Source organism: Suillus subaureus (genome assembly GCF_016647635.1).
Source record: "Suillus subaureus strain MN1 chromosome Unknown BJ212scaffold_67, whole genome shotgun sequence".
Lineage (NCBI taxonomy): Eukaryota > Fungi > Basidiomycota > Agaricomycetes > Boletales > Suillaceae > Suillus > Suillus subaureus.
In genome coordinates this window covers 45,221-61,628 of record NW_024538623.1, presented here as the reverse complement: position 1 = coordinate 61,628, position 16,408 = coordinate 45,221, and the positions used below count along the sequence as shown (strand labels likewise).

At 48.4% G+C, this 16,408-nt stretch overlaps 5 protein-coding genes across 5 annotated transcripts; 3 read left to right on the top strand and 2 right to left on the bottom strand.

Moving 5' to 3' along the window:
- Window positions 1-182: 182 nt before the first annotated feature.
- On the top strand, window positions 183-2,146 carry BJ212DRAFT_1487052 (uncharacterized protein; the record flags this gene model as incomplete). The annotated part of the gene is made up of 13 exons (XM_041341218.1): window positions 183-291; window positions 348-511; window positions 562-661; window positions 706-735; window positions 790-819; window positions 868-921; window positions 1,006-1,292; window positions 1,350-1,370; window positions 1,431-1,511; window positions 1,562-1,714; window positions 1,767-1,799; window positions 1,843-1,943; window positions 1,993-2,146. The coding sequence occupies 13 exons, from the start codon at window positions 183-185 to the stop codon at window positions 2,144-2,146; spliced, it is 1,317 nt and encodes a 438-aa protein (XP_041186551.1).
- Window positions 2,147-6,110: 3,964 nt separating this feature from the next.
- BJ212DRAFT_1487050 (uncharacterized protein) lies at window positions 6,111-6,381 on the bottom strand (the record flags this gene model as incomplete). Its single annotated transcript, XM_041341217.1, has 2 exons — window positions 6,111-6,153; window positions 6,212-6,381. 2 exons carry the CDS (start codon window positions 6,379-6,381, stop codon window positions 6,111-6,113), a joined length of 213 nt encoding a protein of 70 aa, XP_041186550.1.
- A 1,910-nt stretch (window positions 6,382-8,291) lies between these two features.
- Window positions 8,292-10,411, top strand: BJ212DRAFT_1285165 (WD40-repeat-containing domain protein; the record flags this gene model as incomplete). The annotated part of the gene is made up of 2 exons (XM_041331871.1): window positions 8,292-8,804; window positions 10,136-10,411. Coding segments are annotated over 2 exons (789 nt in total), but the record flags the coding sequence as incomplete, so codon positions are not given.
- Window positions 10,412-11,295: 884 nt separating this feature from the next.
- BJ212DRAFT_1304593 (uncharacterized protein) lies at window positions 11,296-13,087 on the bottom strand (the record flags this gene model as incomplete). The annotated part of the gene is made up of 7 exons (XM_041333634.1): window positions 11,296-11,396; window positions 11,499-11,587; window positions 11,682-12,152; window positions 12,179-12,221; window positions 12,252-12,581; window positions 12,698-12,748; window positions 12,988-13,087. 7 exons carry the CDS (start codon window positions 13,085-13,087, stop codon window positions 11,296-11,298), a joined length of 1,185 nt encoding a protein of 394 aa, XP_041186548.1.
- Window positions 13,088-14,426: 1,339 nt separating this feature from the next.
- Window positions 14,427-16,385, top strand: BJ212DRAFT_1487047 (uncharacterized protein; the record flags this gene model as incomplete). The annotated part of the gene is made up of 3 exons (XM_041341216.1): window positions 14,427-14,797; window positions 14,850-16,311; window positions 16,362-16,385. 3 exons carry the CDS (start codon window positions 14,427-14,429, stop codon window positions 16,383-16,385), a joined length of 1,857 nt encoding a protein of 618 aa, XP_041186547.1.
- Window positions 16,386-16,408: the final 23 nt, after the last annotated feature.

Below are 16,408 nucleotides of genomic sequence, written 5' to 3'. Positions count from 1 at the left end.
ATTCTCCAAATGAAAGCCCTAACTTCGAAATCAACAGAACTCAAAGTTCTTTGTTGATTGGTGCTTTGTTGATCAAACTCCATGGCACTGTATTTAAAGGCATGTCATCCAATTTTTTTCACTGCAGACTATCTTAGTCCTGAATCATGGCAGTGAAGCTTTCCTCAAAAAGGGGGCCCTCAATGGCAATATCAAAGGCCCAGGACGACTTATGTGCCCAGATGGTATCAACCGCTGGTCGCACTGCCAGTGGTTGTCACCACCGGCCCACTGAAAAAGAGACTTATCGAAGTATGTAAGATTCAGCTGTTGCTTGCCAGGTTTTTGACTGGCTTTTTACATATCAGTTTTGAAATCTCAGCAAGGTGATGACCGCCAAAAAGCCTTGCAAGCCAAGGCAGGAAAACGACAGTTAAAGGCCCTGCACACTACATATAGGACAAATCCTGAGGGATTTGATAACAAGCCCACTGAGCTGCTGAGCAATGTGGACCGGGTTGAAGATAACATGGTCAGCATCATATTCTTTCTTGTGCTCCATTGCTCACTATGATGTACTAGTTTACCAATCGGCATGTACCTGCCAAGCCATATGAGCCACAGGTACTTGCTTTCAGTTCGAGCAAAACGCTTGCTCCTGTATTGGCTCGAAAGACAAAAGGTATGCAAGCTTGGCTGGTTGGGTCTTATACTAAGGTTCGTCAGATTCTCCTGTGATGGCTCGAAGGACAAAAGGTAAGCAAGTTTGAGTTGGCCTGGTTGTGTCTTATACTAACTAAGTTTCGTCAGACTCTCCTGTATTGGCTCGAAAGATGAAAGGTAGGCTATCTGGGCTGGTCATGTCTTATACTGATTGAGTTTCATCAGATTCTGTGCCTGTGGTGTCTGCTGATGATGCCAGTAGTGAGGACAGTGGTGATGGTAGTGACAACAGCTATGACCATAACAACAAATGACCCCATGGCAAATTATTTCTCAGTGATGATGACTCCATTGGTGATGAAGAGGTTGAAGACACTTCACAACACCAGCTGGAGGTCTCTGATGAAGACATCAAGCCAAATATCAAAGCTTTACATGGAAGACGCCAGCATTTAAAGGCTGCAGATTTTGATCATATCACCAAGGATGTGCTTGCCACCACCACATCCATTTACCGCTGTCTAGTGGTCACTCAGGCACCTTTTCCAGAAATGCTCTTGGTTGAAACCATGCTAGCAAAACATGCTTGGCATGAGGCATCTGATATTACTGGACTTACCATCCAACTTATGCCTTCATTAGTGAAAATGGTAAGCACTCTGTTGGGTTCTCGTCCTGGCCTCATTTGATGTTTTGTGATGGTATAGATGACGAGGCGCACATCCCATGTGTGTGGGGAGCTCAAAACAAAGATGTGTGGACTCACATCCTCATTTTTCAGCTTCCAGGCAAGCTGGTCAATGACAACTATCAAGGCAAACCATGACTTGGCAGAGTCATTGAAGGAAGGGATATCATTTGTTTTCAAGGTGTGTCATCTTGACTATCATTGGGCATTGTCTAACAGCATGAGTGAAAGGATTGGGAGATGAAAACTGGCATCTACAAAATGGAATTGATCCAGAAAGCAATTAATGATATGTGGTTTGCCAACCGCAGTGACGAAGGTATCCTCTATGCTAAATACTTTGATCCTTTACCTTTGAAATTGATGGTGCTGGTACTCATGGTGGTGAGTACTTTAGAGGTGTCTGATGGTTGGTGCAGCAGCTGACGTCTGACAGATGGAATGTTGTATCGATGAGTGGGCCACTGGAGTAAGGGAAGACATCAAATTCTCCTCAGTGTCTTACGGTCCAGTCTACCTTGCACATCTCGACTCCTTGGAGTGGTTTGAGCAGTGCACTGCTCCTTACAAACTACTGGAGAAAAATTCATGATAATCTGCTTGACATGGCTCGGTGTGTGTCTGGCTACTTGCATTGATTGTTCACTAACTTGGACAATAAGCTTACATGCTGGTGGTATAGACCTATCCAAGACAGCAGTATCTGTTGACACCCTCGCCAATGATGTGTTCAATGACACGATCCAAGAATATGAAGTTGAAATGCAAGTGGCGCGAGATGGGCGTCCTCAAGGCATAGAGGCTAGTGATGCTTGATGCTTCAGGAGGCCTGTTCTTACAAGGGTTGTCACTCTGAATACATTCATTTTTGTTGATGTGCGGTCCTGACACGTTTCATATGGTGAGAGCTACAGTGGCTGCATGCAGATGCCTGCTACTACTGATTGATTTTCATTGTACTGTGTAGCACATGTAGTGTTTCGTATGGTGAGAGCTACAGTGGCTGCATGCAGATACCTGCTACTACTGATTGCTTTCTTTTCGTCATACTGTGTAGCACATGTAGTGGTCTGTAACTCTGTAGTCATTTGCTACAAGAAGCTACTGTAGTGCTATACACCTAACCGTGTGGCTATATAGCAGGGTATAGTAGGGACTTGACACATTGGACTACATGGACTACAGTGACTATATAGCTCCCTCTAGTCAAGGGTTTTTTTACTGATGAAGCATCAACTTGTTTGTGACATCAAGGACTCATGTGAGATATGGTGCATAATGGGTGGAAGATTTTCCCCCATAATGTAATGGGAATCCCAAGAAAACCATACCTCTTAGGTTAATACATGTATAGAGGACTATCAACCTAAGAGGTCCATTTTAGGGGGTGACTGAGGTGTGAGGGATGTCACAATATATCAGTATGCGTCACATTTGCCACATAACTTTGTTATGCATAAGCCCTGATAACGCATAGCCTTGGAGGGGTCCCGACGTTATGCGTTATGATCAAGTGTACTGTATATCGAGACTCGAACAGAAATCACCTCACTGCCACTAACCTGTGTTCTTAGCAAGGTGCCTGCAACCACAGCATGCAAATCTGAGCGTTTAGCAGGTCCGTTCATCACCACTACCGATCTCTTCTCCGAGCTCAGCTCTTATCTTGTCCATTATCTCAAGGCTCATTGTCTACCCATTTGTAAAACACATCGTCCTTTCTCAACCAGTATCATGCCCCGCGAACACGCTGAGTCAAGCACATCAGCCAGAAAGAGAGAGGCGCTGTTTGACTCATCGGCACGTATGGGACCTGTAGCAGGAGAGAAGGATCCACCACCATATGGTGCACAGCACCGCCAGGACGCACTTTGGGAGGGTGAGGAAATTGCACTGTGATAACTACTAGCTTACTCATCGAGAAGCAGGTGGGAATGAGATGCTCCCTCCGCTGTGGCATTCGTTTACTGTATTGGATAGTACACTACAATATCAAGATGACACGCTGATTATGGCTTCATTGCACCGACCTTTACCAGGGGTGCGACTAGGTGAGTGGAGAAAGCGTCACTAGGAGCGAGGGACTCATGACGAAGCATAGATGTACTTGGACAACTCGTTGCTGCTGGATGCGAATGGTACATCTCACCACTCGGTCGGTCCTACTTCGTCAATCACAACACTCGGACCACATCGTGGAAGAAACCAACACGAGAACGCCCAGCAGGGAGCTTGATGCCGGAGTGCATCATCGAAGGTCACTCCTGCTGCATATGGAATGTTATCTGCTTGAGCACCAGTTGCAATATACTGAGCGTATCGGAGGACTGTTCGATTCGCCAGTGGAAATGGGACGGAGAGCCGGTAGGAAAGCCTTTGGATAGCCATGGGGCACGGATAGGCTCGATGGCTGTATCCCCGGATGAAACAATGGTTGTGAGCGGAAGTCCAGGCGACAGACTACGGCTGTGGAACATAAAGAAGGGCAGTATGGTTGGCGATCCATGGGAGGGGCATAATGGTCAAGTGAGGTGCCTCGATTGGTGTCCCAATGCTCTGGAGATAGCAAGTGGATCGACCGACGGCACCATTCAACGCTGGAACCCGGATAATGGCCGACAAATAGCACCACCGATAGAGACCGGTCACGGCTGGGTAAATACTGTCAAATACTCTCCACAAGGCGACAAATTCACGAGCGGGGGTGAGGACGAGATGATCAGTGTGTGGTCAAAGGATGGGCAGCTGCTTATAAAGATCAAGGGACACGAAGACATGGTGACATCGTTGTGTTGGTCAAAGGACGGTGCATACATCTTCTCCGCATCATATGATGGCACTATCCGACAATGGCGGTCGATTGATGGAGAGCAGCTTGTCGTTCTTTGAGGTCATACGAGCCCTGTCAGATCCGTTTGTCTGTCACCTAATGAAAGACATCTCGTTGGGGCATCAAATGACTACTCCGTTCGCATCTGGGATCTCAAAACCAATCAGCAAGTCGGAGATCCACTCTTACACGACGACCAACTATTGGCTGTTGTTATGTCCTCCGATGGAAAATACATTGCCAGTGCTGGATTGGATGCAAAGGTCTATGTATGGAGCGTGGAGGCAGCGCTCAAACAGCATGGTGTGCGTATCTACATTGTGTTTTGACGTTTTTTCTATTTTCTGAAGGTTTTGGTTTGTTTAGGGTACGGATGATGCTAATGTAAAGCCCGACGCGAAGTCCAAGGTAAATCAGTCCTGCGTCTCTTTCATACTTGACCTCACCTTTTTACTAGAGACGTCCAATCCAACCGAGACTCCCGTCCGATCGTCACTAAACAGCTTGCAAATAATAAAGGCATTGGGAGATATGTTAGTATAATTTTTCAATCCTCGGCTTTGGCTAACCTTCCCTTGATGCAGGGGAATGATTTCTTTGGGAGCAGTGCAAACCGTGGGTCAGCTCCACCTGCAACCCCATTGTCCCCCCTTCGTAATTTGTTCGATTCCCTGCGTGTCGGCACGCGACCTCCAAATTCGCCTCGATCAATATCGCGCGAGTCCCGACCTTGGAACTTCAATTTATTTCATGTAGGGATTTCCAGATGGACCGTTTTTGTATCGTCTGCTCGCGATGAAGACATAAGTTGCTCGCTATTACTCCTCTTTCATTCCACTGAAATCCTATGCAGAGATACGGTATTACCCCTGAATCTGATGCAGAAGCTGCCGCAGCCATGCAACGTACGGATGGCAATGAGACCGATATTCCAGCACAGCTTGCTCAACCTGCAGTAGGTGTACAAGGATATGAAGGACGACCCACGGAAACACAAGGCTCAAGTGGTAGGACTGGAGAAGTTTCCTATGAGGTTAATTGTTGTGGATTTTTCTTTGGTCGTCGTCGTCCCACCTCGCATCGGTCGTAAGGTCGTTTATTCGAACTCTGTCATTCGATAATTTTGCCTCTTCCGTTTCGTGTGCTTTACGCTCATTCGCTTAGCTCGTGCCGTCTTATATGTGTACACCTGCATGTTATGTATCATATATTTAGATCACGAAGGGGGGGCGTTCAGATTCTATATGTCAAAACGCTGATCTCCCTGGTCCGCTTCAACTTCCATCGATTCCTGTCGACAATACAAATCCCAACATGACATATCGCGAATGTCAAATAACACATAGTACGGCTTTGGACATCCGACTTTTGAAGTTTACTCAAGGGCAGGCTGTAACACACGGAGGATACAGTGCTGTTGACGCAAAGGGGCTTGGCAAAGAGGAACCTTGATTGTAAAGTAACACAAAAACACGGGATACAAAACACCGGTAGGCCCAAGGCTCAGGACCAAGATGTGCAGCTGGCACAAAGAGTTCATTATGTCCCCCCCGGCATACACTATATGCTCGTTTTCATCCTCCAGTCAACTTCTTGTGCGTGAGCAGTTGGCAAGCAGTATGGGCATGTTGAGCGCGTCATTGGTGGATTTGTATTTGATGATACCGTGAGTAAAGAAGCAGAAGCGAGGAACTGCGTGAGGAACCGGTACTGGATAGGCGCGTTTTTGGTTCTTGGGGAAGCTAGATAATGTCTGTTAATCCTTCAACAGCAGCCAGGCGTCAGCTCGAACTGTATACTCTCAGCGAAGGCAATTGTGTGTACGAGGTCGGATGTGTTGACACATTTAAGTGGGTAAAAACTAGGACACACTTCCCAGGAAGGGTCAGTGCAAATTTCCCTACAGTCATCGGGAGTCATTGTACTGGTATGTCGATACACTGCCCCATCCTACTTCTCCGCCTGCGCCGTAAAGTTCCTGATACTGTTCATCCTGGTCAGTCCACAAGTCAATTGATGCTGATAGAACACGTATAATTCTTATTCTTCACCGTAGATTCCAGAAGCAAACACCGCACGGCCTGTCTGTGTCTGCAGAAAGAATAAGCGCATCTGGGCCCAACATGGCCACCTTTACACGCTCTGCAAGAGGTTTGCCTGGAGGTGCGAAATCCTTTCCACCAAAGATCGTGAAGAGTGTTCCCAACGTGAGGTATTTCATGGCGAGGCCAAAGATGACACTACCAATCCGGTGGGTTGGTAGCTAGTAACGGGATATGTACAAAGAGAGACATGTCGATTTTCTAAAATGGAGGAACAGGTTGAAGCAGAAATAGATCGGGTTTTCCCGGACCGAGCTAGTTCTTAGACTCTTAATACCTTAGACGATTCGACGAAGGAACACGATTTGACAAACGTCGTTCACACTAATTGAAGTTATTATGCAGAGCTACAGTCACGCATTGAACAGCATCCGAGCAATGGTCACTCCAACCTCTTCAAGGATGTTTCTCAAATGCTCCGGTAGCATATCTGATGGCGGCGTCAACTCACTGGGCTTGCTCCCGCTCAGCCTATATTCCCAGTCTACCCCAATCACACCTCCCTGTAGACGCATACGTGTCCTTGCACAATGTAAAGCAGACAGAAGAAATTCTAGCCAAATCATGGAAGGCGTAGCCTATGGCACCAGGCACATGCTCGCTCAAGTGCTCAATTTCGCTCCCCTTCCGAATCCTCCATACACGTTTTTGAACTGGGTACAATAGCGCTCCTCCTTTCAGGATCAAAATTTACCACCGCGACCTTCACCCGTGCACTCGGGTCCAGCATTCCCTTTCTTTTCATGCACCTCCCTCTCCCTTCGCCAATTTCTTCACATTCACGTGTTGAAGCCACCTTCGGAGAAGTTGGCTCTACTTTTTGGCACCCCTCTCTTGGTGGTGTGCAAGTTCTTCTTCGCGGGGAACTTGATGTTCTAGGGGAATGCAATCCGGGAGAGTGGGCGGCCTGAGTTGTGGTGCCGTGACAAAAGGGTGCAGAACTGGACGCTAGGTACGCTTGGGGAGTGTCGACACCCTTGAGGACATTGATCGTTAACTCGGATGGTCATCCATGTATGGATGACTTGACTTGGGCGTTCAATGTGACATTACTACTGTATGTATACATACCGCGTATTCCTCTCTACTTTGGTCACATCTTGCAGAGGCGCCAACTGGGCGTGTGACCGCATTTGCATGTTCATTTGATTTCATTCCAATTTGACTATCACTGGTCATATGTAAGACGGAACAAACCGAGGCGCATCGAAATTCGAACAGAAGTCACCTCACTACCAAGGTTGCCAGCAACCACGGCATCAATCAAATCCAGGCGTCTACCAGGTCCGCTCATCACCCCCTTATCATCAACTCTTATATTTTGCACATTACCTGAAGGCTTATTGTCTACCCATTTGAGAAACACTGTCCCTCCTCAATCAGGGCCATGTCCCGTGAAGAAGCTGAGTCAAGCACATCAGCTGGGGGAAGAGAAGTGCTGTTGGACTCATCGGCACATATGAGACCTCTAGCGGGAGAGAAGGATCCACCACCATATGGTGCACAACATCGCCAGGATGCTCTTTGGGAAGGTGAGTGGACCGTATCGGGATACCCACTGACTTACTCAACAAGAAGCAGGCGGGAACGAGGTACTCCCTCCTCAATGGCAACAGTATACCGTGTCGGATGGTAGAACACAATATCAAGATGACACATTGATCATATCTTCATCGACCCGACCTTTACCAGGTGTACGACTAGGTGGGCGAAGAAATTGTCACTAGGAGCAAGGGACTCATGACGAAGCATAGATGCACTTGGACAAATTGCTGCTGCTGGATGCGAATGGCACATCTCACCACTTGGTCGGTCCTACTTTGTCAATCATAACACCCGGACCACGTCATGGAGGAAACCAACACCAGAACGTCCAGCAGGGAGCTTGACTCCGGAGTGCATCATCGAAGGTCACTCTGATTGCATATGGAGTCTTGTCTGTGTAGGCACCAGTTGCAATATACTGAGCGCGTCAGAAGACTGTTCAATTCGCCAGTGGCAATGGGACGGAGAGCCAGTGGGAAAGCCTTTGGATAGCCATGGGGCACAGGTAGGCCCAATGGCAGTATCGCCGGATGAAACGATGTTTGTGAGCGGAAGTCCAGACGGCAGACTACGGCTGTGGAACATCAAGAAGGGCGGTGTAGTTGGCGATCCGTGGGAGGGCCACAATGGTCAAGTGAGGTGCCTCGATTGGTGTCCCAATGCCCTGGAGATAGCAAGTGGATCGACCGACGGCACCATACGACGCTGGAACCCGGACACTGGGCGACAAATAGCACCACCGATAGAGACCGGTCACGGCTGGGTGAATGCTGTCAAATACTCTCCGCAATGTGACAAATTTATGAGTGGCGGAGTGGACAAGACGATCGGTGTGTGGTCAAAGGATGGGCAGCTGCTTATGAAGATCAAGGGACATGAAGACATGGTGACGTCGTTATGTTGGTCCAAGGATGGCGCATACATCTTCTCCTCATCATTTGATCACACTGTCCGAAAATGGCGCTTGATTGACAGGGAGGAGCTCGTCGTTATCGGGGTCACACCAACGCTGTTAGATCCCTCTGTCTGTCCCATAATGAAAGCCATCTTGTTAGCGCGGCAAGGGACTACTCCGTTCGCATCTGGAATCTCAAGACGAATCAGCAAGTCGGAGACCCACTCTTGCATGACGACGAACTCTTGACTGCTGTCATATCCCCCGATGGAAAATTCATTGCCAGTGCTGGAAAAGAACGCAAGAATTTATATATGGAGTGTGGAGGCAGCGCTCAAACAACAGGGTGTGCGTGTCTGCATTGTGTTTCGATATCTTTTCTATTTTCTAAGGGTTTGGTTGTTGTTCAGGGTGCGGATGATACTAATGCGAAGCCCAACATGTTGTCCAAGGCATGTCAGTTTCATGTCTTTTTCCTACTCGTTCTTACCTTTTTACTAGAGACGTCCAAGCCGACCGAGAGATGTGCGCCAATCAGTAATGAACGGCAATGAGACTAATAGTTCCACGCAACCTGTTCAACCTGCAGCAAGGATACAAGGATCTGAAGGACGGCCAACGGCAACACAAGGCTCAAGTGGTGAGGCCGGAGAAGTTTCCTGTGAGGTTAGTTGCTGTGGATTTTTCTTTGGTCGTCGTCGCTCTACCTCGCGTCAGCCTGTCATTCGATAATTTCGTCTCTTCCCTTACACATCTGGGATCTTACTTACACACAGCTCGTGCCGTCCGATGTACATCGTATGGTGTGTATCATACCTTCAGATCATGCTCTGTTATCATCTCATCTGTTGCATCGCCGATGTCTTTGATCTGTTCCCACTACCAGCGAACCCAAATGAACCTGTCGACACAAGACAAATTACAACACAACATATCGCGAATGTTTATCAACACACGATATCTAGGTGTCCGCTCGAGGTCAAGCCGCATCACACGGAGAATGGAATTTTATTGACAGAAAGGAACCTGACAAAGAGGACTCTGAGTTGTCAAGTATAATACTCGCTCTGAATTCGAGCCTCCAGCAACCATTTGACAAGCACGCAGCACACATCAGCCATGAGGTCATCTGCTAAAACTCTCTATTGTTCGATGATGTTCTCTTCCCTTTCGTGTGCATTTAGGACTGTCTCACATGCAGCTCAACATGCCATGAACGTTCGGTATTTTATTTTGTCAAGATGACTCTACGCCATTGTCTCATAATTTTCAGATTATGACTACTCATCAATACTTGATGCTTAGAATTTGCTAGAGAGCCATCGTTGCTCCAATGAGACATGAGTATACACAGTCGATTTCGCAGTCGGTGGAGAGTGGACGAAATTATCCGCGTGTGGTCAAGGGACGGCAAACTTCTCACCCTCATCAAGGGACATGAACACTCGGTGACATCGTTGCATTGGTCCAAGGACGGCGTACATATATTCTCTGCATCAGTCGATAACACCATCCGAATATGGCAGTCCATTGATGGGAAGCAGCTCGCCGTTCTTCGGGGTCACACTCACAGCATCAACTCTTTCTGTCTTACCCCCAATGAAAGCCATGTCGTTAGTGCATCAACTGCTCCATTCGCACCTGGGATCTTGAGACGAATCAGGAAGTCGGAGATTCCCTCTTGCATGACGATGAACTCTTCGATGTGATCATGTTCCCCGATGGAAAATACATTGCTAGTGCTGGAGTTGAAGCAAGAATCTATGTATGGAGCCTGGAAGCAACCTTCGAACATCATGGTGGAGATCAAGTTGAGGTGCGCATGCGCATTATGTTTCAACATCTTTACTACAGTTTGGTCGTTGTTTAGAGTGCGGATGGCGATGCAAAACCGGGCGCGAAGCTCAAGGCGAGTAATCTCTGCTTCTGTTCCATACAGTATCTCACCTTTCCGATAGGGACGTACTGCTCAATCAAGAGACGTGCGATAGTCAATTACGAACAACGGCATCCCTCGCTCATTTATTCTATTAGATTCTGAACGCCCGTCTGGTCGCTACACAGCAGGCCAGAAAGAGAGGTTTGGCAAGATATGTCAGTACAGTTTCTTGTTCTTAACCTCTCTCTCGTCTGACACTGATATAGGGTGACGACTTTTGGGGCGATGACACAGACCGCACACCTCATCGCCCAGCTCCAAGTGCAAGCACATCATCTCGCGTTCATTGGCGCAGTTTTTTTAGTTCCACAAATCTCGGCCCTCGACCTGCAAATGCAACACCGCACCAGCCCCGACATTGGAGTTTCAAATTATTGCCTGTAGGAACCTCCAGCCGCACCGTTAATGTAGCTGCTGCTCGCGAGGAAGATTTGAGTGGTTCGCCATCGTTCCTCTCATCGAATTAAATACATTGGCAGAGATACGGTATTGCCCCACCCACCGAGGCAGAAGTGGCCGCAGCTATGGGTCATACTACGACTTGCGACGAGGCCAATGGTTCGACGCCGCTAGGCCAAGCTGCAGTGGGGGTACAAGGTTCAACTGGTGGAATGAGAAAAGTCTCCTACGAAGTTAATTGCTGTGGATTTTCCTTTACTCGCCATTCTTCCTCGTCGGGTCAATCATGAGGTCATTCTGTTGAATGTCGATTGCTCTATGATTTTTCCTCTTTCCCTCCGTGTGTTTACTTATACCTGTACAGATAGGGAGGCATGTGCATTATTTTTTCAAGTTGGCGGAGCTGGAGGATGAAGAATTCATGACAGAATATCTCAGAATATTCGCCATATCCGCACCTGTCCAAACGACAAACGAAGCCAATTTGAGTCCTACAGAGTAAGACAAGTTATTTGACTTGCTCAGTCGCTGCAAAATATGCCCTCTACTGCAAGCCAACTAGAACGAGGCCTAAGAGCACTTCAAGTGAGACTTCACATCCATTCGCCGTTTACCATCCTTCATTCGGATCTCCAACTCACAAGAAGAGTCCAGCTCGGAGCGGTGGGTGCCTGCTGAACGCAAAAAGGGTAAACCTCAGTTCGCTCTCGCAAGACCTCTTCCAGCTGCAAATGGCTATTGCCAGTTGTTCGGTTTTCCCATTACTCTCGACGACCTTAAACATCTGACCACCGTCGTTTTCAGCCATCTTCGTCCAGGCGAGATACTTGACACCCCGACGTTCATGTTCTTGAACTTCCCTACATTCATCCAGCAATCTCTCCGTCTTCCCATTTGCAGTCGTTCGTGGCCAAGTGGTTGGACCATCTGAGAATATTCCGTCCGAGTCCACGGCGCCGCCTACAGTTGCTTGTAGTGTGGAAAGATTCAGATTCAGATGATCACTGTTCAACGCAACGCTAAGTGCGTATCCTGGAGAAGAGAATTTGGCGCTCACCGGGATGGTGGGTGGATTACCATCACCCTTGGTTTTGGGAGTGAGTGTCCATATTCTTTCGAACGCCGTTCAACTGATTACGTTATGCCCTCTTCAGTTGAGTGACCCTCTATCATCTTTCCAACTTAACAATGTGGTCAACATGAAACTTCACCAGCTTGTCCACTTTCTCCATTCATTGCTTTGATGTCGTCATTCCAATTCCTCCGAAGAAAATCGAAAGGTAACGTTTGATTGATTGTGAACGGTAGGGCTCGGAGCGGTGGCATAGTGTATTTCGAAACCCAGTACACGGTCTTTCCAAGGCCCCATGTACGATGTTGGATTGGCGACACGGAATCAATTTCATCCCTGCTTTCCATCCAGGCTTGTCCTTTCACATTCTTGCGAGCCAAGCGTGAAACTCGGGAGTTATAACAGATCCAGTAATGACGAAAGGTCGAGACAGTAGTCGTGGAATTTTCATGGGGTGCACTTAAATATCCTGAATGGGACAATGTACAAATCGCTTCTGCCGAGTCACGGAATCTCATTACAATTCTACAGAGTAGAGGCGCCAATGTAATCTGATTCTCGGTTGGTACAACTTGAACGACTTACCGTGGATGTTATCATATTCCAGCAACAATTGATCGCCTGGATAGTAATATACTGAGTAGAACACTCATCAGCCGTGCTCGTCAGTTTTCAGGTCATCGAGAAGCTGTTGGAAGTTGAGTGAAAAAAGGACCCAGTAACCAGTTGCTTGCCCGTCCGCAACATCTCATGGGCCAGTAATTCGTATCCAGCTCAAATACAAGTTCAGGATTAAGAATATCATAAAGCAAGCGGGAAATGCCGTCGGCACCAAGTCGGACTACCATTAGCCCAGCTGAATAAAGACCCCAAACCTTCACCCATTCTGTCGTACTCTTGACACAGGCTGGTCGAATAACATTGGATGCCGTCGTCCTGGTATCCCATTGCAAGTCCCGAACGCTTATCTGGCATCGATCAGGAGGAGGCCCTTCAATTTCACCTGCCTCTCAAGTCGATGGACAGGTTTCGCAACGGGTCAGTGCAGGCAGAGATAGGAGCGATGGCAAATCTTCTAGATGTTGAAGGATTACATGCTGTGGCACTCTACGCGATTGCTCCTGGTCTTTATGATATTTCCCTTCTTCCCACTGTTCCCGCAAACGGTAAGGGTGCCTGCAGTTCCTATCGGATACAAGGGGGAGGACAGTTGCATGAAATACTCGCGCTTCCATCCTTCTGCGTCCACTACGATTGTGAGTAGCTTGGAGGAAAAGAGGTTGATGGGTGGTGGGATATCAGTCTAATCTGGGTGCACTTCTAGAACACTTGGAATTTGCAACATCTATTTTCTAGGGAACATTTTTCGAGGCATCATACCAGGGGCTGCGGACCAATGATCTAAAAGGATGGTGCATAGTGACGGTGCGATGAATCCGGTTTCGTTCAGTACTGACAATGAGAGGTCGATGGTTCTCAGGGACTCACAGCCAGAGACTGACTCATTGGTAGCTGCAGTGCCGGCATTATGCAAAAAGTGCTGCCCGAGATCGGCTACAAGGCAACTTGGATAAGTGTTCAGCCTCCTATCGTCTTCGTCACAACTGGTAGAGTGAATGATCTCAATATGTTGGAGAACCTCCACCTCAAAAGAGTATGTTGGAGGCTCGGAGCGATATGAAATATTGTGTGTTTGATCGATCGATGGACCATGGTACGGGGTATTTTGAAACCCGGTCCGCTATGACCGGATTGAACCTGATTTACTTCCGCTGGCCAATTTCAACTTGCTTCCAACTTTCCATCTATAGGGCTCGTCGTCCTTTGATGTTACCATATCCTAGTAATTGCAATCTGAAGCACCTTTACCTTGAGCTTGTGAATGCATTGGTAGATAAGTTCTGAGGTTTCTTAAAGAGATACGGTGGGATGAAATTAAAGCTGTGCAAATTTGAACTTAGGCGTTTCCGAGTCGTGCATCTTACGCCGCGTCACAGTCTCTGCCGCAGGCTCGCCAGTGCTAGTGCTCGTTTGACCTCCGTGTTGGCCTCGTTCCATCATATAAAATTAGTGATACCCAGTACAATTTGCGTTATAAGTTTGTTCTTCACTGGATTGCCGGTGACTGGTTATACTACTGTCGAATCACCATCGCTCAACGAGTGAGGCTGTAGAAACCAGTCAAACTCACCTCTCCCTTGCGACACCCCTTCTCGCTTTCTGGTTCGTCACGGGTGTATGTATAAATCTGGTGCGCTCCTTCGATCTTGTAATTAAAATCTTGACTGACTATCATATCTATCAAAGGTCCGTCATGGCTCAATCAGGAGGACATTGGCACCCCAATCCACAGCTCATGCAGCAAAATTCTATTCCACAGGGTTGGCAAGGCACCTGGCCCCCACCAGCTGGCGTTTCTCTTCCTCCAAACTTCCCTGGTCCACCACCTATGCCGCCTGGCGCCAACACCCACCCGCATTGGAAGGCTGGTTTCTGGCAGTATAACCCCGCCTATAACATGAATGCAGGTTCCGGTGTTCCTTGGGCACCCGGAATGGGGTGGGCTCAGAACGTCCCTGCTAACTTTAATCCCTATAAGCGCGTCCCGCGTCCGGCAAGCCCGAGCTACTGGAGGACACAGCTTACCGACAATGGTCTTGGTTTGGAGAACATGGTCCCTGCGAGGTGTGTGCGTGGTTTGGCCTTCAGAGATGATCTAGCTTGAAGGACACTGTAGAACAGATCGAGATCGAGAATCCACCAGAGATGTACAAGGGGATGCTGTGCCACAAACTCCGTGGATATGGAATCCTCCAAGTCTGTTGGCGACGGATGGAGCAGACCGTGCTACCCCGACGAAGGACTTCAACAATCGTCGGAGCTCCCAGGATAGTACCCGGAGTAACTCGACTCCGACCAGTTATGGGCCCCCACAAAGAGGTTCACAGGACAGCCACAACACTACAAGCACGGGCACACCTGTACGAGACTATTTTTATAGTCATCCAGCCTCAAGACACGGTTCTCTAGACAGCCTCAGCTCCCGCTCACAGGGGCTGAGCCAACATCCCATCTCTTCGGCAACTCCGCCACCACCATCGTCGCACGGTCGTATAGGTTCGATTTATTCGAATCGGACATCATCTGGACCGCAATATGTGCCCCCTTTTCCAGCTCCGCCATCTTCATCTTCGTCTACATCAACAGCCATATCGTCATCAGCAACCCGCTCACAACAGCCTCTTCATGCGCCCATGTTCACGAGAGAGCCAGAGTCATTTATGACTAGGTCAGACCTTCAAACAACATTCTCATCCAATGTCGTGCGGACCCCTACGCACTATCAGGGGACACGCAGACATACGGATGAAGCTCTCGACCACTCGTCACGCTCGTTTTCGGCGCCGAGCGCGAGTACTTCAGTGTCCGCTTCCCGTGGCCTTTCAGTGCCAGAACCCCTTTCACGGCATCATTCATTCCCAACCACGTCCTCACCGTCCTCTATGGGTTCACTGTCTACGTTTACGGAGGATATGGGTAGTGTACTGAGCCCCCTCATTAATTCCGTGCAAAGATCTGCTACTGGTTCGTTATCACGGAGTAGGACAGAACCTGTAATTCCGCCAGCCCATTTATCGACCATCCCAGAGTCTACGTCATCGTCTTCCCATTCGAGCTCAGATGACTTCTTTTATCCTCTATCTGTACCTCCAGATTCTGATGAGGATTCACCAGAATCATCACCTTCGCGTCATCGTGTTCGCACGCGAGAGATAGAACGTGAACGGGAGAGAGATCGCGAGCGACGCAGGGACAGGAGCCAATCGTACGAAAGAGGGAGCCGCCTCACGCCATACAATAATAACTCGCGGTCCTCGAATCCTCTCCCGCCACCACCAATGGAGCGTCCCAACCCAGCTGCGTCCGCACCGCCTCATCAGTCCCCAGAGCCTGCGCATTATACACAACGTATACGGAAGGGGTTCTGGAACCGACGGGGGGACCACCTCACATCGAATTTGTATGTCGTCTATGCACCAGAGGAGAGGGCGTATCCTGCGGAGTTGCAGCATTACCCCAGCGAGATGGAAGGATATAAAGATCAGTATGGTGCTTTTGTGCCGTATTTGGCTGAAAGGCCAGAGTTACCTGCGAGTTTGCCGTATCATGGACGGCCTCCAACGCAGCCGTATGACAGCGTGAGTGTTGTGCTTTTTTATTCGTCGATAACATGGCTGATGGGACTTAGTTTGTCATCTACAGTTATCATTGAGGAGGATAGGGGTATAATTTACT